The 23,253-nt window shown below is 50.3% G+C and overlaps 2 protein-coding genes across 3 annotated transcripts in view; one reads left to right on the forward strand and one right to left on the reverse strand.

Moving 5' to 3' along the window:
- The first annotated feature begins 7,705 nt into the window (after positions 1–7,705).
- Positions 7,706–20,808, forward strand: LRPAP1 (LDL receptor related protein associated protein 1). The gene is made up of 8 exons (XM_080927453.1): positions 7,706–7,940; positions 10,864–11,008; positions 13,388–13,509; positions 14,383–14,503; positions 14,955–15,113; positions 16,628–16,710; positions 17,613–17,789; positions 18,953–20,808. The coding sequence occupies exons 1-8, from the start codon at positions 7,728–7,730 to the stop codon at positions 19,013–19,015; spliced, it is 1,083 nt and encodes a 360-aa protein (XP_080783579.1). The 5' UTR covers positions 7,706–7,727; the 3' UTR covers positions 19,016–20,808.
- Positions 20,809–22,483: 1,675 nt separating this feature from the next.
- DOK7 (docking protein 7) overlaps positions 22,484–23,253 on the reverse strand; it is a 29,220-nt gene continuing 28,450 nt past the window's right edge. For both annotated transcript variants that reach the window (XM_080927405.1, XM_080927406.1), the window contains exon 10: positions 22,484–23,157. In XM_080927405.1, the coding sequence (XP_080783531.1) occupies positions 23,027–23,157 (131 nt within the window). In that variant the 3' untranslated portion in view covers positions 22,484–23,026. The remainder of the gene's footprint in view (positions 23,158–23,253) is intronic.

Raw genomic sequence — 23,253 nt, forward strand, 5'->3', positions numbered from 1 at the left:
ATCAGGGTGGAAAATAGGTCATCCATGCTCCCTACACCCGGCTGGAAGACAGCTCTGAACTATCTCTCCAGGCTGAGAAGATGCAAGCTCATGACCCAGAAATTCCATTCCTAGGTCAACAAATATTCCAGAGGAATGCAAACTCCTGCACACTGTCCTTGGGTGCATAGCGGACAACTGCTAAAGGGCCCAAAGATCCAGGGAGTGATTTGTGCCAAAGGGAAGGGAGGGAGTGTGGTTAGGGAGGTACCACAGGCATTGATAATGTTCTGATAGTCACATGCCCTAGTGACCCAACTGTATGTACACGTGTCAGATTTTACTCTACATGTTTTCCATGTCCTAGACAGGCCTGTTCTGTGTTAGTCCTTTGGTCCAGGAGCTAGGCTACCTCTCCAGTGCCCTGCATTTGATCTTAATCTAGAAGGGGCCCTGATTGAGGCCTCAAAGTTGCCTTTACCCTTTCCCTTGTAGAGTGAGTGAAAGACTCAGGATAGATGGAGGGCTGGGCCCAGGCAGGGGAAGTGACTTCTTATTGTTGCCTGTTAGGAAGCCTGCCTTGGCTGCCTGGTGCCAGTTATCCAGATGTGAAAGTAGTTCTCTGATTGTCAAACCCAGGCTCTCTGTAACCTTACTGAGGAGACCCCACCCCAGCATGTCTTGTGTACCCCAGGACAGGAAGCCGACTCTAACAGCCTCAGACCTCTTGGTAGTTCCTCCGCATTCTCAAACCTGACCCTCTAAGTGGTCAACACCTGCTCAACTCCCTATCCAGATGTAATCCACCTCATTCCTGCCTAAAATTTCTGCTATGCATAAGAGTCCTAGGACAGGCCACGCAGGCCAAAAGGAGTTCGGCCAATGACCTACGTCCCACTGTACCTCAGCATTTATGGGCCCTTAATGTTCTCTAGGAACCACCCTAGAAGTACATTCTGTTAATGTTACATTGTGTCTCCTCATTTCTCCCCGGGAGCCTTTTCGTACAGCCCTGCCTCTGCTAGAAGGTAGCAGTGTTCTGTTAATGAAGGCTCAGTCCATAGCCAAGTCATACCCACATGCCCATCACTGTCTGTAAGCTGCATTCACATCCACGGCTTGCAGATGACCGCAGACCTGGAAGTGACCTCGGAGCCAATCTGTGAGGCAGGTCCACCCATTTGAGAAGCGAGGCGTGAGATGCCACAGGATGGTCAGTGTGCTAGTGGGCCAGCACTTCCAATACTGGATTCAGGATTCCCCCATAGAGCAGCAGATACGATCATCCATGCCAAAATCAGCCCCTTAGCAGGCTTTCTGTATTTCCATACCCTGACCTTGCCAATGAGCATGCCAAGCACAAGACTGTCCTCCCTGCTTACTGCCTGACACACAGGAATGTTTGTCTAATCCAAACGTGACCCATAGAGGGGCCACAGAAATGGAGATCTTGGCACAGCTGCTGAGGTGCTTTGCGGGGCAAGCCTGGAGACATTTGTCCAATCCCTGGAATCCATGGATAACTTCCTGAGTTATCCTCTGGTCTGTATAGGGGCACCCTGGCACACAGAGGCCCACACATGCACATTGTGCACATGCACAGATAATAATAATAATAATAATAATAATAATAATAATAATAATAATAATAATAATACAAATTTAAAACTAAAAGAAATGGGACTCTCGAGCTGGGACGTGGCTCAGTTGGTAGAGGACTTGACCAGCACAGGTGAAACCCTGGGCCCCATGCACAGGAGCACATAACACTAAAATGGTGTATGCCTATGATCCCAGGATTCCAGAAGTTCAAGGTCATCCTTGGCTACATGGAGAAGTCTAGGCCAGTTTGGGTAAGAGTTGTTATCCAAAACAAAAGGGAGGGGTGTGAGAATCCACGTGGAATAGGAGGCAGGAAATGGATGAGAGAACCTATAGAGTATTCAGCCTCTAGTCTGAAAAATATCTGGCTGTTGTGGGTTCAAATCCTGTCTGACCCTGGAGGAGGGGCCTCCCCTCTCCTTCCTGTCTTTAATTTTGTCTATAAATCTGTAAAATGGGGTGAGGGCAAGCTCTTAGCAGATTCTCCTGAGCCAGCACCCCACATTGCTGCCTCTTTGAGCTGTTGCAGCCCCCGCCTGTGCAAGCAGCAAGCTCCTGCAGGTATCCACTGTAGTGTGACCTTCCTAGGGTCTTATAAAGTGATTCTTGTCATCTGAAAAGGAGCCTGCGGCGTCCATCTTAGGTACTGAAACCCTGGCTGCTTGGGATGAGAAGGCAGCCCTGGTGTAGGACAAGTTTCCCAAAGAAGCAGTGGGGAGTAACTGGGCTCCCCTCCCACCTGAGGCCCTGGCAGGGAGCAACAGCCAGAGCCTATATAACTGCAACTTTGGAAGGCAGACTCACACGGAGAAGACCTAAATAGCTGCCTCCTGGGGGAGGCTGTGAGCGGGGGAGGGCGAGCTCTCACAGACACGTCAACTTTTTTAAAAATATGTTTTCAGTAATTGCTGTTCTGTGTCAAGTTTCAGCCTGGTGGGAGTTTCCTGTCAGAATTACTAAGTAGGTGTTCCTAACAGACAAGATAATCACCCCTGTGTAGGGGTGAGATGCTCAGCACTGATCCCTGATCCCTATGCCCAGGTGAGGTGCCTCCTGGGTCTGCTAAAACAGGCAGCTCTGGGCAGGGGGAGGTGCCTGTGTGGGGCAGAGGAGGCAAGGACTCTGAGGGCAGCTACACACCACAGTGGAGGGTGCAGTCCACACCAGTCCCTTCAGGACTGCAATGCCATGTCTGCAGAATACTAGAGGGGGAGGGCTGTCTGTTCTGAGAGGCCTGGAGGGGTCTTCTCTCCCTGGCCTCAACCCTAGACTCTTTCAGCCTCAGCAGAGCAAAGCTAGCTGACCTCTGGTGTTTAAGGAGACACTGTTTTCTTTTCTCTCACTGTTACTGGGGGCCTTGGGGTTTTATTCTTTCATTTTGTTTAGATTTATTTTTATGTGTATAAATGTTTTGTGTGTGTGTGTGTGTGTGTGTGTGTGTGTGTGTGTATGTATGTATGTATGTATGTATGTATGTATGTATACTTGCCTGGTACTCAAAGAAGTCAGAAGAGGTCATTGGACATCCTAGAACCTGAGTTTCAGATGGTTGGGAGCTACCACATAGATGCTGGGAATTGAACCCAAGTCCTTTTCAAGAGCAGCCAGTGTTCTTGACCACTAAGCCATCTCTCCAGCCTCAGAATATTTTGGGGGGGGGCTTGTTCTTTTGTTTTTGAGACTGGGTCTCACTGTGTAGTCCTGGTTGTCTAGAAGCTCACTATGTAAATCATGCTGGCCACAATCACCTCCCTCTGGAGTGCTGGTATTAAAGGCATGTACCACCATGCCCAGCATGGCAAGTTATTTTTGAATCAAGGCAGCATACTCTGTGACAGAAGTGGGAACAAGAGAGAAATTGATCATTCATCTGCCATCTGTCCATATACCTATCTATCCACCCACCCACCAAACTACCTACCCACCCCTCATGGATCCATTATCTAGTCATCTATTATCTATTCCTCCATCTATTCAACTACATATCATTCACCAAACCATCCACCTACCCACTATCCATCTACCCATGCACCCATCCACTCACTCATGCATGCATCCATCGATTCACCCATGTATCCACCCATGCATTCATTCACCTACTCATCTATCTACCCATGCATGCATCCATCCATGCATGCATCCATCCATCTATTCATCCATCCATCTATCCATCATCTATTCATTCATCCATCTACCCATCCATCCATACATCTATTCATTCATCCATTTATTCATCCATCTATTTATCCATCCATCCATCCATCCATCTATTCATACATACATGCATACATCTATGAATCAACCCATGTATTAATCTTTCTAGTCCTCTCTCAACCAGCTCTTAATCTATGTACTTATTTATCTACTCATCCATCTGTCCATCCACCCACTCATCTATGCCTCATATCCCTTTCTGAGCAGCAGAAAACATAATCCCTGCTCTCAGAGAACACAAGCAGGAGGAGGAAGACACAGACAGAACCCACAGAGGAAGATGCATAAGAAATGATCACAAAGTCGATGATGTGGCTGTTGGAGAGAACTGAGTAGCTTGCAGTTCAAAACTATCAAAGGAGAGTAGGTGAGGGTTTTAGAAGCATCAACCAAGTGGACTTGAAATCAAGGGTCGTAAAGGTGTTGGAGAGAGTGACACTGTCTTTTGTATTTAGGTTTTAGGTTGTTTGAATGCTTTTTTGTTGGTGGTTTTTGTTTTGATTTTAGTTTCTTTGAGTCATGGTTTGACTCTTTAGCCCAGACTGGCTTGAAACTCACTCAGTAGTATCCAGGCTGGCCTCAAATTGATGAGCCTACCACTTCAGCCTCCCAAGAGCTGGGGCTCCAGTTACAGATGTGCGTCTCTATGCCTAGCTTGTCTTTGAAAGGTAAGATAGTACCAATTTCCAGGTATAACAGGGTCAAGGGAGGGCCCAGGGTTGAGGATATAGGAGAGCGTGGCTGGCCATGAAGAATGTGGAAATTATAGAGTACCACAGTGTCACACATTATTATAAAGGGGCCTATGATGTCTACCTGGAGTGGGGTGATCAACAGTCAAAAGGGACATACGGAGCTGTGTGAGATGGGGCAGAGGTAACCTTGAAGACCTTTACTTGACACACAGAGGGAGAAACGTCACAGAAGGGTTAGTCCCAGGGTCTAGAATGGTAAGGGGTAAGAAGCAGTGAGGGTCCTGGGTTGCCCTTGGAGGAGGTCAAGCAAGGATAGCCATATTTCAAGGATACTCTGGGGTCCTGATGGAAGGATGGAAGCTGGAAAAAGGGTAGTCAAGGCGAGAGTCTTGCATATCTCCAGATGGTAGAAATGGCTCTATGCATGTCTGGATGCTTCTGCCAGCCAGAGTTCTACCCCCAGCTGCTCACAGCTGTCCCTCTGAGGAACCTTGGCCAATGGTCTAGTCCTTCCCCATAACCCAGTAGAACAGCCGCATACAATACCTTAAGGTGCGGGCCTCCAGGTCGGGGAGGGGCAAGTGGATTTGAATTTCCTGGGCTCCTATTTGATTAGACTGAAGCTGGGTGGGTCACAACCTGGAAGGAATTTGAAGTCCTTTTTACTTCCACAAATCCTCACTCCTCCCTCTCTTTCTCCCTTCCTTACCCTCTCTCCCTTACCCCACTCCCACTTTCTTCTTGGGGAGAAATGGGCTTTGCGGTAAGGAGCTACAGGCTAACTCGGGTATTCTTTCTCAAGGTTTGGGAATTCAGCCTGACGGCAATGGCAGTATTTGATCTGTTTATCCCTTGAGTCAACTCTCTGTTGGGCCACCTTCTCACGACTACCCTCTTAAGGATTTCTTCTACCCATCTCCTCAATCCTTTCTACCTTGGGCCCTGTACTTGTCTGCTCCTTTTTTTTATTATTTATTTTTCTACTTTGGGTGAGCACTTGTGCCTGGAGTTTATTAACCTTCTCTCATGATATTCTCTCCCATTTTCTCAATAGTTTGGCTGGGTATAGAATTCTAGGTCAGAAGTCATTTTCCTTCTCATATGCACCTGTTGTTCTGCGAATCTTTTTTTTTTCTTATTAATACAAAGTTTCACTTTGCCCAGGCTATCCTCAAACTCACTATGTAGCTGAGGATATCCCTGAATTAATGATCCTCTTGTCTATAATCTTCAAGTGCTGAGATTACAGCTTCTGCATGCCTTGATACATGCCAGGCAAGCACCTTAACCACTGAGCCCCTGCCCCTCACCCACTGCCTTTCTATCTCAAGTATTATTGTTGGGAAACCTAAAGACAGTTTATGACCTTCCCGTTATTTATTTTTCTCTTTTAAAGGGGGCTGGTAAAATCTTTTTGCCTCCTGCATTATATACTTTTACAGTAATGTATGTGGCTATAAGATTTATTTTCATTCATTCTAAGAGTTGCCCCACGGAGGACTCTTCTAATCTGACAATTGTTCATCCCTTTGGGCATAGAAATTGTCTTAAATTATTAATTTTGTGGTGTACTAGCTTCCATTTCTCCTGTCCCTTCTTGCGGGGCAGGTAGGTGCGAACACTCTGGAGGGCAGGCACGCAGAGGACAACTCATGGCTAGTTCCTTTCCTCCTCTCACCCTGTGGATCCCCAGGTTTGAACTCGGGTAGTCTGGCTTGGCAGGAAGCACCCACACCTCCTGAGTCACCTCTGTGCTATCTGAAACCTCTGGTAATCAAACACTCGGTCTCTTGAGTTGGAGTTCATCTTTTCCCTCTCTGCTGACCTCCTTGTAACTTCTCAGAGTTTTCAATCGTCCTATCTTGCCTCCCACCATGTTTTATATGTTCCACATCATTGTGTGTTATTTATGTCCATCACTGTGTGTCTATGTCCGTGACTATGTGCACGGATTCATTCTACGGTTTGACGGTCTCTGTAAGGATAGCATCTCTTGCCGTTTTCTTTCACTGTGTGTATCTTAGCTCCTATTTCCACTTGTGTTTGTTTGTTTGTACCCCTGAGGACCAAAACCCCGACATGCAAGCCCCCTGCTTTGACCTTGCCACAGTCTTGCCACATCCCTCCTTTCTGTTTTTCTCCCAGTACCTTCTCTGCAGTCAGCTGTTTGTCTCTTTCTTTCCCACCAGGAGCATCCCTTGGGTTTGGGAATCCTTATCTGACAGCACATGGTAAGGAGTGTAACGTATAGGGGCTGACAGGAAGCTACTTCCATGTTACCCATGCACTGTGGGTTCTCTTCAGACTAAGAAAAGGACTGGAATCCCTCCATTCTCTCACGCCCTCTCTCTTCAGGACTGCTACAGCATTCCCAGTCTCAACCACCTCCCTCTGCCTGTGGGAGGCAGTCTTGGAACCTGTAGTGAAGGCGAGGCAGCCTGGCTTCAGCCCACACCTGGAGCGCATCTATGGGAAGGCTGGAGAAGGGTCAAGGTGAACCTCTGTCCTCTGCGGCCTTCATGCAGTGTTAGGTTTGTTATAGTTACACTAATTTGAGCAAATAAGTAAGGCTAGTGCATTAAACATTAACAGCCACGCAGCTAGGAGCTTGTGCTTCTGGAGAAGAGAGGATCCCTGGATTCCTAGAGCACCAGGCTGTCACCAGGCCACACCCCCAAGAGGCAGGCTGCGGATAAGATAGGGCTTCTATCCTTCTGTTCATTGGATAGGGCTGCAGGTGGAAAGAGACTAGGCAGGTGCACAAAGTCTTTCAAACAGAAGCCGTGCGGAAGGGAAGTGTCTAGGATGTGTCTTAAAGACGGAGCTGAGATAGCTGCTCCTGGGTTTAATGGCAAAGCCATCTCCCACCGCGCTTCTTGCGTGATTACAAGAGTGGGGCGGCGCGTAAATGCTCAGATGAGACCAAGTAGCTCCATTCGGCTGCAAGTCCCGGCTTTCCCAGCTTCGTCTCCTTAAAGTAACCCAGGAGCCGGGCTGGTGCTTTGAAGGTTGCAGCAGCCCCAGCGTGAAAACGCCTTGGCATCATTGCGGTAGGCAGGGCGGTAGGCAGGGCGGAGCAAGAGACCGAAAAGTGGGCAGTCATTTGGGCGGGGCCTGTGGTGGGCGGGATCGGGTGGGAAGGAGGCGGGGCCTGGAGGGCCTATTTGGTGGGCGGGACCGTATGTGGGCGGTCTTACGGGACGCAGGCCTGTCAGTCGACAAGCTCTGCAGAGGAAGATGGCGCCTCGGAGAGAGGGGGTTTCTAAGCTATCCCGGCTTCAGCTGCTGGTGCTGTTGTTACTGCAGCTGCTGCTTGTGCCCCAGCCTATAGCGGGCCATGGCGGCAAGTACTCACGGGAGAAGAACGAGCCCGAGATGGCAGCCAAGCGCGAATCCGGGGAGGAGTTCCGCATGGAGAAGCTGAACCAGCTATGGGAGAAGGCCAAGCGGGTGAGCTGGGGGATTGGGGGGGAGGAGATAAGGAACTGCGTGTGAAACGAAGGAGAGCAGGCCCCTGATCAAGAAGCCAGCATAGCCGATGGGACGGAGGACGGCTTACCCTTTCTACTGCCTCCCTTTAAGTGTCAGGTGGACCATCTTGATCTCACTTGCAAGAGACCCAAAAACCCAAAAGGAATTTGGTGCTGGTTGTAAGGGGCTGTGGTGCCTTTAGTGCAATCAGGGACCCCAAATAATGAGTGATACCTACCCTTCCTAGCTGTGCACACCTCTGCCCAAAAAGCCAATTTTCCAAAGAGCCAATTATTCAGTTGGAGGTAGCTGGGTGCTTTCTACATGGGGTCTGGCTTGCAAGTCTTTTATCTTTATTTACCCCTATGGAAGAAGAAAAACAGGCGACCTGAGATGAGACAGCACAGAAACAACAGAAACCTGGCTGCTGGTGAAGCTGGTTAATTTGGGTAAAGCATTTCCCAAGGGAGTTGGAATTCCTTAGTATAGGTAGACACTACACCAGACCTGGGGAAGGCTGAAGTCAGATTTAGCCCCTATGCTAATCTCTTCCTTTTGGATTGGAGATATCCTGAGCCTGAGTGCTGGCCTGGAACTTGAGTCCCTTCCCTAATTACAGCCGTAGGCCAGTACTTGGGCCTTTTGTTTAGGTATTTATTCATAAACAGACTGTCAGGGCCACTGTATCTTCCTCACCAGCTTGAAGAAGGCACCCTTTAGCTCTCCACCTTAAACATTCCTGAGTTTGGGAGGAGAGTAAATAATTTGCAGACTATGAGCAAGCTTTACAAGAAAACCCGAGGAGAACTTTGGCCCTGGAGGGTTAGGATGGAGAGGTAGTTGGGAAGTTGGCTTCTGTGGAAGGGGAGTGGCACCTCACAGACAGCTCTGCAGCACAGTGCCCAACCAGTAACTTTGACAGGCTGCTGCAAGAGAGGGACAGTGTCCAGCCTGCACAGGTTTGGGACAGCCCTGTGGAGTGGAAAAGCAATTCTGCTTTCTGGAGAAAGGGGCCAGGAGCACAGCTGGGCGTGGGTGTGTGGAGAGCGCTGGGGCAGTGGGAACCATCTAGAGTAAAAGGCTTGCTGTCCCTGACGCTGTCTCCAGGTGCCCGCTGTGATGAGTGTGCTTCCCCTGGGATTACCCAATAAGACGAGGATGGGGCCATGAGGACATTAGCAGATACTGTGTTGGAGAAAGGTAGTCTGGTGTTCATAGATCCTGGGACCCCTTTTGTTCTGAAGGTAGCCCCAAGTCCTCCACATGTAGGTGACGTTTGCAGACCTACTGTGGCAGGTCGCCTGTCCTCACTCTGTGCCTTCATGGTTCCTAGGTCCTCCACCATATCCACTGATTTGTGGCAGCATCAGCTTGTGTTTCTGATTGTCCATAGTTCCATGTCACTATTAGGATGGCTGCTCTCCTCATCCTGTCTAAGCCTTGGGCTGCATGTCCTTCCAACCCTCTAGCCCTAAAGTTCTGCAGGAGATGTGTTCACTTTTTCTGCTGAACCGAGCGGGACCTTCTTCCAGTGGCTTCCCTTATAAGATGTCTTGTCCCTCCACTTCCAAGCCTAGTCCTTGAGGACACAGGTTGAGTTCCGCTGCTTTTCCTTCTAGATGGCGTGGCTTCCAGCTTCCTACCTGCTCAGTCACCTGAGCTCCGGGGGAGAGCTCCCGGTTCTTATCTTTCATGTAAACCTCTGGGGTGGGCCTTCTGTCCTTCAGGGTGGGGTCATTATCTATGCAGTCAGCCCCCACCTGTACTGCTTTAGGTAGATAAGGTGCTTTTCCTGGGTTGTAGCCTCTTGGTTCTCAGTGGACTTCCTTCCCCATCCAGGGGAGGTGTTATGGTCTGTTTCTTTGTTTTCCAAACACAAAACTCACCACAGAGAATGGAATGTAGCTTATCAAATGTGGGGAATGTGGGGCGGAAGTAAGAGTTTGGCAGAGCTGTTTGCCTCACCCAATTCCCAATCCACCTTTAGAAGAACTGAGGTCTGTCTTGATATGCCAGGGAGTGGAGTATCACATTAGGATATGGGGGAACTCTGCAAAGGCATTGCCCATCTTGTGAGATTGGGCAATCTGAGATTTGGGGGGAGAGGAACATTGCTTCATGCCAGTCTAACCCTTCATGCCCTTACTCTGGCACTACCCAGTTCCTGTTTCATAGACATGCTTAGGATGATGAGCTGTGAGCCATTCAGTGGGGGACTTAACTCAGACTTGACATACCAATGTGGGCAATGTGGGGAGCAAAGGACTCTCCTTGAAGTTGGGGTACGGAAACCTCTGCAGGTTACCACATACTCCCAGAGACCCAGCTTCATCCCCTAACACAGAATGTACTCAGATTACAGGAGCTGACTCCCCAGGTCCCCTAGGAGCATGTCCTCCTGACTGATTTTGAGATAGGATCTCCCTGTGGTAAGTGTGCCTACTATGTACAGGGCCCTGGATCTGGTCCTAGTACCTCAGGAAGAAAAAAAAGTAAGATTATATTGGCAAGTTTTTGTAAATTTAATTTTCTACTATGTGGTAATTCTTTTATCTTCTACTTATTGTGAAAGTTACTCATTTCTTCAGCCCTTCTCTGGTGTATCCTTTACCTGTTCCATAGCTCCAGTCGTCAGAGGGGAAAAGATGTAGTACCCTGCTGCAGGAGGCTACTGACAGCCCTGGCTTCCTCCTGGATCTGGGATTTCTAGACCTTGCCTCAGCTGTGTCTCTAGCTGGCTCCTGACATAGGGTGTCAGTCTTTGAAGTTCTTGTGTGCCTTGTCAGTGACTTCCAGCCCTGTCCACTCTGAACTCCTAGTTCCCCCTCCCCCAGGTCAGCCTTGTTGCCCATGGTCTGTCACACAGTGCCTTATCGAATGTTGCTTCTTTCTTCTTGGGCAGCTTCATCTGTCTCCCGTGAGGCTGGCCGAGCTGCATTCTGACCTGAAGATACAAGAAAGGGACGAACTCAACTGGAAGAAGCTGAAGGTGGAAGGCTTAGACGAAGATGGGGAGAAAGAAGCCAAACTGGTCCACAACCTCAATGGTACCTTCTTATTCTCACATTGTGTGCAGCCACCAGCCCCCAGGCCAAGTTGAGGGATGGGAGACTTTGTGACAGACAGCAAGTGCAGCCTGTGAGGTAGCTCATCTGAGAACAGACGCCCTGGGGCATGCTCAAAGCTCCTGTGCTGTTTTATGAATGTTGGGAGGGAGTCAGGGCTACGGACTTGGTACATTGATGCCCAGGCAACCAAAGGCTCTGGAGCTGTTTGGCTAGGAAAGAGACATAGGATGCTGTCCGCCAGATGAGGAAGTAGCCAGATCTCAGAACAAACGGACAGTGCTGGCAAGGCAGGTTGTGAGCATTTCCTTGTGTGGACATTGAAGATGGGCAGAGTCTCACATGCCCTATGCATTATGCGTACTCAGTGCACACATGGATCCTTAGGTCTAGAGGATGGGTATGTACTTCACTTAGATTATCTCCTCACACCCTCAGTCCACAGTCAGGCATCTTGTGCCACCCTGTGGCATTCAGGACATAGCCCATAGACTGGCCACCAACCCTCCTGTGAGAGAGAACTAGCCCTCAGTGCTAAGGTCTCTGCTGTAACCGGAGTCGCCCTTTATAGAGAGTCCTTTCCTCAGACTTGATGCTGAATGTAGAGTTGGTCCCCCAGGAGAGGAGGCCAGGAAATGGAGGAATGCAGAAGGCCAGGAAAAAGCTAGTGACCACCATTCTCTGGCTAGCCAGTGTTTTAGGTGGGGTTTAGCTTCTTCCAGCTTGACAGGGTCTGGCCTCCATAGAGCAAGGTTTTCTGTTTGGGTGATGCTGGTGGCCTGGCTGGGGACCTAACAGGATTAGGAGCTGACACATGAAGTTGACTCTTCTAAGCACTTGGTGGCGCTCTTGCTGCTGGAGATGGGTGCCTACTGATACACTTACCTTCTGGTTGTGGTCCATGTGGGCCCTCCCTCCACTGCTCAAGTCATTGTCAATACTGGCCCCACATCTGGGGGACCAAAATGCAGAGTTCAGACCCAGATCCTGGGTGTAAGAAACAGATGCTTGAGCAGTTTGCCTATGGGCCCAAGTCTGATGGAGCTTGTGTTCCCTTCCTAAGCTCTCCTTCCCTGACATAGCTCAGGCACCAGTGCTACCCAGGTTGGGGGTGATGGTGACAGCTCTTTCCTATGGTAACAAGCAATGAGCAGGCTCCGGCTGGGCAGCAAAGCTTCAGAGGCAGTGCCAGGCACTGGCTCTGAGGCTAAGAGGTATCTGAGCATACTGATTTTACTGTGTTGCCCAGGCTCAAAGTGCAAACTCCCAAACTCCAAGACTCAAGCATTCCTCCTGCTTGAGCCTCCCAAGTATCATACATTATAGGCCCAAGCCACTGTCCACTTTTAAAATAGTTTTGTAAGATCTAAATTAGATCTGATGGAGTCCAGATCAAGTCACAGTGTATGCACCCGTGCTGCCTGCCCAGATACCTCCTGACCTGTCTATGGTCATCAGGAATGCTAGAGACCTGTCTGGGAACACATGTAGAGCAGCAGGAATGCATGCCTTGCAGCACATTATTCCAACTCCAGAGGATAAAGGGGTGTTCAAGCTTCCAGGCAAAATGAGGCACCATCATTCTTAGGCCCGGGAAAAGGGTAGACAACCCCCAAAGATGGGTGCAAACTGAGCAACAGGGACACTTGCAGGGTTGCTATGGCTGAAAGCAGAGCCCATCAGAAGGAACTGTGGGGAGGCTGCATTGTGAGCCAGGTGGCCCCTGATCCACTAGGACATGGAGACAGGGGTGCCATGTGGACCTGCCCAATGAGAATTGTTGGATGAAGGCCCCAAGAAAATGCTGGGGGATCAGTGAGTCACCAGCTTAGCTATGACAAAGTAACACAACAGAAATTCTGTGCCCTTTCTGAAGAAGATAGGGTCGCAGTTAAAGGTCAGATCCCTAGCAGATAAGCAGAAGCTTAGGCCTCTCTGCCCTTGAGAGCAGTCACCCTGATACCCCGGAGTCTGTTCAGTCCTGTCTTTTTGTTTTTGTCTTATTGTTGTTGGTTTGGTTTGGTTTTTGTTTTTTGGTGGGGTTTGGGCATATTCCAGAAATGGGAGCATCAAGATACAGTCCAAACATTAGGCCATACCCTCGCTGCCCATGAGCACCTGATTCAGGAGGGCTCACGCAGGGAGTGTCTGCGGGGAGCCCCCAGGATGCCTTGCAAGCCTCTGGCCTTGAGCACCCAAGCTAAGCTGGTGCATGCCCTCTCCAGATTTTGTGCGGCCATTCGTGAAAGGGGTGAAAGGAATCTTCTAGAAAATGAGAAACAGGCTCATATAGGCTCCTGTGGCAGCTTCTGCCGACTAAGGGAGACAGTGTCCAGTAAAAATCAAATGCCCTCTCTCTAGTCATCCTGGCCAGGTACGGACTGGATGGGAGGAAGGACACCCAGATGGCGCATAGCAACGCACTCAATGAAGACATCCAAGATGAGCTGGGGGACCCCAGGCTGGAAAAGCTGTGGCACAAGGTATCACTTGCCATTTTCCCTTCTCTTCTGACACTTGTGCGGACCTGTGGAGAGCTACCATGTGGGGCTCTGTCTCTGCTGTCACCTTGATGCCTCTTCTGTACCAGTCCAGCTTCACCGTGAGACATGACTTATACGCATATTCTCCTTTCTGTGAAGCCCGAGCTGTCCTGGTTGGTTACTCTTGCTTATCAGAACTGTTCCTAGCTATCAGGACTACAGTCTTAGATGTGCTCTTCACAGTGTGTGGTTAAATCACACAGGTGTCAGGTCAGGTAGCTGTGCGTCCTGTATTTTGTCTGGCCTGTGGTCCTGCTTCTGGGCTTAGGAAAGGGGCCCTCAGCTGTGTGCACATGTTGGTGTGGGCTCTTGATAGTGTGATTGGGAACGTGGGCAGTACTGGGTCTGGCCCATCTTTGCTTTGTGGTGCAGACCTAAGCAGAGAGCACAGGTGTGGGGTGGGCATTGGCATATGGCAGGGGTTCAGTGCCACAGGCTCACTTGGTCCAGCTCCTGGGATGGCCTGTTTGGGTTACACTGATCTGGTGCCTGCTGGACCATGGAGATGGCCCTGCTGTTCTCAATGTCTACACAGCCAGAAGAGTTAAGCAGATGTAGGCACCTTCCTCAGCATCCTTCCCTTTCCTTCTCTGGCCAGCCCTGTCAAATCTGGGGACATCGGGGAAAAGAGACACTGCCCATTCCAAGTTGATTTTTCTTTTCTGGAGCACACACCTAGTCGAGGGTCACAAGGCTTGCAGGGCATGAGAACAGCCCCAAGTTCTTTGTCCTGGAGCAAGGATGCAGCTGACAAACTCCTTGGAGTGTGCCGGTGACGGGATAGACATGGTCATCCAGGCTGTTTTCTCTTAGGCAAAGACATCAGGGAAGTTCTCCAGTGAAGAACTGGACAAGCTGTGGCGGGAGTTTCTGCACTACAAAGAGAAGATCCATGAGTACAATGTGCTGCTAGACACGTTGAGCAGAGCTGAAGGTCTGCCCATACCCGCGCCTTCTGGGCCCAGTGGAACACGGTTGTGGGGAGGAGAGGGGGATGCTTCTCTTGGGTTTCTACCCATGTTCGTGAATGCATCTGGGTTCTAGATCAGCTGTGTTTTGTCAGTACAGCTATTGGATTGCTTCTGAGGTACCCTGATGTTGCAGGCCACCACCCTAACCTAAGCCAGCCATCATGCATTCTGACTAGTGTGACCTTGCCAAGTAGGGGGCCTCAGAAAGTTGGAGCCATTAGGGACCACGGAGGACCCCGGGGCAGGCCTCTGGGTACAGATACTGAGACTCCACACTTAGGTGTTTGTAAGAGAAAAAGCACATCTATCAGCTAGCTCTGAGGGCTGCAGAGTCATGCCCTGTGGATGGACGTGGGGCCATCTTGGCCACTAGGGTGCCAATTCTTGTTAATAATTCTGTGTCTTATTCCACAGAAGGGTATGAGAACCTTCTAAGCCCTGCTGACATGACTCACATCAAGAGCGACACCCTGACCAGCAAGCACAGTGAGTTGAAGAACAGACTGCGTAGTATCAACCAGGGCCTAGACCGTCTGAGGAAGGTCAGCCACCAGGGCTATGGCTCCACCACTGGTAAGCCCTGGGGACAAGGGTATGGACCCAGAAGTACCTAGGAGACTTGTCACACTCAGGAAGAGTGGCCTGTCTTAGGCCCCACTTCCTAGAGCTGCAACATAAGTATCTGGGACAGGAACTAGGGAGCCGGCTCAGTGATTCAGAGTACTGACATATTGCAGAGGACCTGGGTTCTATCCCCAGCACATACATAGCAGCTCACAGCTAGCTGTAACTCCAGGCCCAGGTGATCCAATGTTCTCTAACGGCCTCTGTGGGCACTGTATGCCTGTGGTACACATACCTTCAGCCAAAACATTCACACACATAAAATACAGGTTAATTAAAAAAAAAAAAAATGCTCTGGGCCGGCCATCAGTCCTGTCACCAAAATTATTTTGAAGTAGCAACAGAGTGGCTATCTTTTCAGCCTTGGTAATCTCACACAGGAGTTCTCTTGGCAGTAGAGGCCAACTTTGCCATTGATCCTATGCTGGCCCATGGCCCTTGTATCAAGAAGGTGGCAGCTTCTGCTGCAAGTGATAGGGCCAGGCTTGTTGTCCATCCCTGGGGCAGCAGGGTGTGGGATTGGGGGTAGTGGTGCCTAGTTTTGTGTCTAGCAGTGGACAAAGTCCTACATGCACAGCCTTAAACAGCATGGGCCCAGGCAGAACCTCCTTCTGGGGAGCACCTGCCAGGCCATGGTATGCTCTTGTGGCGCTGGGCTTCAGGACTGCTCGAAAGTTATTGCTCCCTCTCCAGAGACTGCTTGCTGTGGAGATGACCAATCTATCACATAGATCAGCTCTGAGGACTTACTGTTGTTGGGTTAATGGGGCTATGCAAGGGGGTCTGGCCATGGTCAATGGGTTGGGTGTCACCTCTTTCTCTAACCATCATCCTGCCCTCCGTGGGCCATCTCCCAGGGAGCTACATCCAAACAGTCCCTTGGCTTTTCCTACTGGTCTGCCTATAGGAATATATAGGCCTAACTCCTATATTTTGTGGAAAATCAGGGTTCTCTTGGGTCATAGGTAGGAAGAGCCCTGTGGACAACAGAATTTTCTGCTGTGGCTCAGAGGTGGCCAGAGGCCAGGGAACCTTGCTCGGTGGCTCTCTGCTTATCCCAGTCCAGGGATCATGAGAGCTATAATGTGAATGGGCAAGCCTCAGCCTTGACTTAGTGCCAAACCTCCCCAGTGCCCAGCTGGATCTTCATGGTCCTATCTCACCGCTGCTTTTACTCAGACCCACCTTGAGACAGCCAGGAGCAGGCTGATGGTCCTGGGCAGGGGTAGCAGGTGATTCCAGGTCTAGAGGATGCTATCCCTTCACGGCCTCAGCCAGGTTTCAACCATGCTTCATCTAAGCTGGTGCTGTGAGCGCAGACCAGGTACTTAGTGCTCCCAAGATGCAACACACACTATTCCTTCAGGATGACGGGCCATTTGCTCCCCGCCCCCACACACGCCACACCAAGGTGTTTCCTGACATGCTTCCTACCTAGACAGATCGCCCTTGCTTTCTTGCAGAGTTTGAAGAGCCCCGAGTGATAGATCTGTGGGACCTGGCTCAGTCTGCCAACTTCACCGAAAAGGAACTGGAGTCGTTCAGGGTAAGGAAACTGGGAGGCAAAGCTGTGTTGCCGTCTATCGTGGTCTCCATGGGATCGTGTTCTCTGTTCCTTTTCCTCATCCCACAAAGTGTTTCTGTCCTGGCCCCTTTCCTTCCCGCCCCTGGCCTCTGCAGTCCTTGTTATCCTGGATGGCAGTCAAGTGGTAGCAGGTGGTCACACACCACTCAGGTAAACAGTCTCAGGGACTCCTGTGTGTGGCACGGCTCTGTGCTGTGAGGTGCTGAGAGGGATGTACGGCCGCACACACCTACTCAAGGGTGTGTGGTGGGGCAGAGTTCTGGAAGCTGGTGGGTGGAATATCTTCTCAACAAGATTGTTGAGAGTTGCTTGCTGTTTAGAGTAAGATAGGATCTGCTTGGGATCTGTATGGTTTGAGGTCCCCAAGTCATCCAAGGCTTCTCCAGAGTGTCTGTGACCAAGGAGTTCCAGGGGTGGCTTTCCGAAGGCTGCCCCTGACCTTCCGGTGATCACTGGATCCATGAGGTAAAAGAGAGCAGGAAGCCTGTGAGAAACAAAGGAGCCCTAAGGGGTAGGGGCAATGAGGTAGACATGAGGTCATCCTCATGGGGGGGTTAGCTTTGGGGCCCTGGGAAGAGATCTGAGATCCCAAAATCCAGCCTGCCTTAGTCATGATCTCCTGAAGGTGTAAGATGACGCGACTCTCTGGAGTCTGTGAGAAAGAAGGTGTCCAGGGATGGGAGTGCAAAGGTCCCTGCTGCTGCCACATTCTGGTGGACAATCCTGTGTAGAGACTCAGTAAGCAAGTGCCAGTTCTCAGGTGTGCAGCCGGGTAGCTGACGGCAGTGGTCAGGACCGTTGCTGAAGAGACAGGCACCTCGGGGCTCTGTGCTGGGGGAAACCGAGTTCCGGATGTCCCCTAGGAGGAGCTCAAGCACTTCGAGGCCAAGATTGAAAAGCACAACCATTACCAGAAGCAGCTGGAGATTTCCCACCAGAAGCTGAAGCACGTGGAGAGCATCGGTGACCCCGAACACATCAGCCGCAACAAGGAGAAGTACGTGCTGCTGGAGGAGAAGACCAAGGAGCTGGGCTACAAGGTGAGGCACGCCGCCTTCACTCCTCTGTCCTTGCACCCAGTCCTGGTCAGCTTACACGTGGGCCTTAGACATGGCCTCCTGACTCAGGGTAGCACAAATGTAGTCCATTGGAACCGTGAGAGGCCGGGCACTTAGTGTGGGAGATGCCGGCACTGCCAGCAGACATCATGCCTGTAGACAACGACATGTAAGATGTACATGCTTGTAGACATGTAAGACAGTAAGCATTGTAGCATGCAGGGAGCCTCTGGACGAGGAATTGTTTCCTGGCCTGCTGAGGTATATGGGCTTGAATCCCAGGCTGGCCACACTGGGATGTGACATAGGTGACCTGCAGAGGCAGGGGGGTCACCAGAAGCCTTTTAGGGAATAACCTCTGGGTTAGTTGAGGCAGAACAATATGAACAAGCAAAGGCACTCCAGCTGTCTGACCAGCCCCGAGGACCCTTGCCTCTGGAAGGATCTGGGGCTGTAGACAGCATGGGAGATTCCCTCCTGTACCTTTCCAAGTCGAGCACACAGAGTGTTAACTATGCAAAAATAAGTAAACTCTGAGAAGTGGAGTAGTATGGAGATGTTCTCACGGGGCTGAAGTTCAAGCATATTTTTGGCTGCCCCTGGCCACCAAGAGATTTGTTGCAGTGAGGGGCCCTGTGAATCTGGACAATAAACTAGGGGAGCCAGGACCACATGGTATGCTTTGAGACCTGCCAGCCACTGATGTCAAGTCACAGGTCTCATATGAAGGTTAGTGCTAGCAGCTGTTACTTTGAGAGAACTCATAAAAAACACAGATCAAGCCTGGTCCAGGTCTGATAGGGTCCAGTATGGCTCTTTATGTCCTTGTGGTATTAAGGGGTCAGAAGTGGAGTTCTCTGCAACCCCCTGCTGGCATCCAATGCTATGAGGAAGAGTCACCACCTTCATGGGCCACCATAGGGTCTTACAGTGTCATTGTCCTTTGGGGTGATCTGCTTCCTGCTGTTTGTTTTGTAGTATTCCTTTGGTTTTTAAGTCTGCACTGAGCTCTGTCCTTAATTATGACATGTTCTGGGTGGCTGTATAGTGGAAGATGAGCCAGACTGTTTAGTCCTAGTTTTCAGCTGTCTCTTGATAGCAGGCTTGCCATGTTGTCCCCACTGACAGGTGTCCCTCTTAAACAGGTGAAGAAGCATCTGCAGGACCTGTCCAGCAGGGTCTCAAGGGCTCGGCACAATGAGCTCTGAGGACCAGAAGCCACCAGCAGCAGCAGCAGCCTAGAGAGACTCTTGGAGACACGGGGAGCTGTCAGCATGTCATCAGCTTGCATACTCGTGTGGCTGACCACAGTGGCAGGGAGGATTCTTTGAAATACCAGTCTGATCCTGCTGTGGCTGGCAAGGACTTCTTTTCTTTCAAGCAAGTATAGCTGTCACCACCCTGGTTAAGGGCCTTGGCCAGTGAGAGATGACTGGTCTCCATGCTGTAGCAAAACTGTTTGCACTGAAATGACATAAATCTGCCACTGGAAATGTTATGTACAGAGTCCTTAAATACATGGCAGGATTTTGAGCCATCTAGTCCTTGCCTGGTATCTCGAGGGATGGGTCCACTTGAGCCAAAGGTGGCACCATGGCAAACTAAGTTACAGAGGAAAGAGGGATGGGGAAAACTGGTCTACCCCCTGGAAGCATTGCCCTCCCCCGACTTCACTCACCCTTCCCTCCTCCCCACCCCACCCCCGGGGGCCTGACCCCAGACAGTTTTAAATCAAGAGACTTCAGAACAAAGATGGCAGAAGTGAAAGCCTTCAGATCTTGTAGGGGGAACATTTTCTGCCTCCCAAAAGACCCTGATTGGCTTCCATATCCAGATTCAGTATCTGATCCCTCACACAGAGAAGCCAAAAGTTCATCTGACCCCAGCAGCTGATCCTTTAAGATCAGGTCACTGAGTTTATTAGCTGCTGGATCTCAGCTCAAAACAGATCTGCCGATCAGGAGTACGTAGCTAACCATGTTTATAAGAATATCAAAGCTGGAAAGATGCTCAGGGAATAAAATGCTCACCCGGCAAGCTTGAGGTCTATAGTTGGGATCTGTAGTGCCATGTAAATGTCTTGCTGTGTTTACTTGCCTGTTGTCCCAGCACTTGAGAGGAAGAGAAAGGACGGCCAGGGTAAGCTGGGTAGCTATCCCAGAAATATAAGCAAAAGTGGAGTATAATGGGAGGAGGCATTCTCATTCTGATGTGTGCACACACTTACACATATACCTATACACAAGTGAACACTCATACACACTCATATATGGGCAAAACCTCCAGGGCATTATGCAAGAAGCCTGTGGGTTAAGCATCAGCAGCAAAGAGCAGCAGGCAGTGTGTTTCCTTACCCACGCTGTCTGCCACCATCCCGGCCGGCTGGGATGTGTCCCTCCCAGCACTAGTAAATGTCTTCCCAGAGCCCGCCATAGTGTCTGAGACCCAGAGAAATTCTTATTGCTAGGGTCGCAGCTCTGCCTTTCTGGTTCAACCCAACACATGTACATCTGGCTCAGAGTCAACTGCAGAGGGAACGCCTGGCTATCAGATGTACCTTCTCTAATGTTTGTCTGCATCCCTAGAGCCAGAGGCTGTGACTGCATTCTAGGGCTTAGAAATGGGCATGCTGAAGTAAAATGTGATTGTAGTGGTACCTAGCCCAGTGAACCATCTCAGTGTGAGTGGTATACAGCCCCCAGCTAACTAGGAAGCAGGTATGACCTGCTTCTGGAGCTGCCCTCAGTCAGGAGGCTACTCCTGATGCTCTTGGAGGTCAGACCCTGCAAACATCCCTGGGTGAATGTGACTCCTATGGCAAGGGAACCTCAAGCTACAAACCTAGCTGAGGTCCTGGCTAGCAATGCTCTGTCACCTAGCAATGGTGATTGAAAGTCCTCAGGCTGGCAGGTCAAGGTATTTGCTTAAGCCTAACTTAACTATATGGTGAAGAAGAGGTTCATGCAAGTGGTCCTCTGACCCCGTGTGCTGTGGCACGTGAGTTCACACAATGAAATAAAATGTCTTTGATAAAGCGTTCTTTCTGGAAAAAATGACCTGTGTTCTATTTTTTTCCAATCCAAAGGTAAGTTCCCATGAGCAGCTCACAGTTCAAAGATTAACAGCATGCTGGTAGATAGGTAGATGGTATGGAAGCTGAGTGACCTGTGGTGGCCGACAGGGATGTAGGGATCTGAGTGCACTTGTAGATGCAAGAGAAGTATCTGGGTTGAGAAAAGAATGTCTTCATAGTAAAAGGAGCTGGATGGAGCCACTTGGCTCATTGGGGAATGATTAAGGTCCCCTTGCATTAGACACAATGCAAAATGGGTCATAAGCTAAGTATGCAAAACTACGCCAGTAAGAACTAGAACCTGATTTGGGGGTGGGGGAGGGGTGTGTGCATGTCTTTGATCCCCAGGAAGCAAAGGTAGCCTGAGTTCAAGGTCAGCCTGGTCTAAAGAGGGAGTTCCAGAAAACCTGTCTCTAACAAGAACAAACAAACAAACAAACAAAACATACAGGACAGCCCAGGGAAATGGTTTTCCTAAAGTAAGGACAAGCTTTTAAATGAGCTAAAGGGTTTACTTGAGGAAAGTTTGTTGGACTTCATGAGAGGTTGAGATCTGCTCAATAAAGGGTCCACTGAGAAAGATGGCAGAAAATGAAGGGCTAGGGCTCAGTTGCCAGAGCTGTAGTGAGTCCCCAGCACCTCGTGAATGGGATGTAGCACACACACCTGTAGTCCCAGCACTGGGGAAGCAGAAGCAAGAAGGTCAAGTTATCCTGAGCATATGAGCACATGGTTGACCAAAACTGCAAGGCTCTTCCCTCTCCAGGGAAGATACCACATGAGAAGGGGCAGCCGGCTTGTGTGGATGCTGGGAAGTGCAGTCTTCCAGTGAGATGGCTGAGTGCAGAGTCCCCAGCTATGTATGACTCTGTGTGCAGTCACGCTCGTGCAAGCACAGTGGGGTGTGCAGTGGTGAAGCCACACCACTCCACGGTACAACCTGTCCCGAGACAAGAATATCCTAGCAAGTTCGCTCCTAGCTGTAAGCAACCTGCCTGAGCAGAACTGTTGGAGTCATAACGTATGGTGTGCTGACACGCCGGGACAGTATCTGAACGTGTGAATCTCAGCACTGTGCTGAGCTAACACAGCTGAATGCAAGACCGAATTAATCTCTAGACATGGCTGCCAAAGCATCAGTTATGCACCGTTTCTTCAGTTGCTGGTGCTCCTGAAGATGAAGGCTTAAGGAAGAAAACATGGGACCCAGCCCAGGAGAGGAGCCTGTAGGCAGTGACACCAACCAATGACACTAACATTTCTTGACTGGGAACGTTCAGAAGCTTAGAGAAGAGACTCACCACCACCACCACCAACACCAACAAAAAAAAAAAAAAAAAAGGTTGTCGCAGACTGATTTGGGACATTCTAAGATGAGACCACACAACAGCTTGGGACATCTGTAAATGCCAATCTGGCAGCAGCAGACATACCCATTCCTGAACCCCTTGGCTCAGCAGCAAGATGTTCCCACCCAGTCCAGGGCACAAATCACGTGTGGAAAGCCTCACAGCTTTGGAAAAAAATATAAATTGTTGAAAATATAACAGTAGGGATTTAAAACTATTTACCCGACTGCTGGAGTAAGTCCCGACAAGATGACAAGTGGGAACGGTCCTGTCCTACCATGGCCTTCAAGGTACAGGACCTAGCTCAAGAGAGACACTGTAGGGGAAGGTAAGGGAGGCTGCAGTGTCCCAGCAGAAGAGCTGGTCAGTGGTACAGCAGTGGCATGTCACAGGTCCCTCTGAGTGCAGAACCACTTCAGAGTGCTCCGCCCTCATCATGGTTTCCGCGTCCGCCATGGGTAGTACAGCTTGCATTCCAGGCCTGAGGGACTTCCATTTCCCCTGGGTGGCTTAGCAGTGCTGTTGTGGCAGACACTGAGGCTACCGATACCTGAGATGAGCCTGTCGGTGGCCCCACGGCCTAGCAGAACTTGTTCAGGTCAAGTCTTGGGCGAGAGCCCCCACTGGCAAAGAGGGGGCTGCTACACTGCTTTCACACATTGGAATGAACTGATATGGTGTGGGCCCAGAACCTATGACCACTCATTCCAAAGTGCAGACCAACCACAGCCTTCCTGGCCATGTTGGACAGTCCAGCTGGCCAGGGGCTCAGCCAGCCCCGGGCCTGAGCTGCAACCTCAGGGCCCCTTTTTCCGCTGCTCCAGCTCAGTCAGTCGTTCCTCCCGGGTCTGCGCGTGCTGGGTCCCGACGCGATGTGCGATCTCCGTAGCTGTGATGTTGATCTGGGCGTAGCGGGAGGCAGTGGCCCCTGAAAGCAGCCCACAGTGAGTGGAGCTAGCAGCAGGCACAGCCCGCAGCCCGCCTGCCCCTGCCGGGCCCTCTGCAGATGCCTCCGGTGAACTAG

Source organism: Micromys minutus (genome assembly GCF_963924665.1).
Source record: "Micromys minutus genome assembly, chromosome: 1".
NCBI lineage: Eukaryota > Metazoa > Chordata > Mammalia > Rodentia > Muridae > Micromys > Micromys minutus.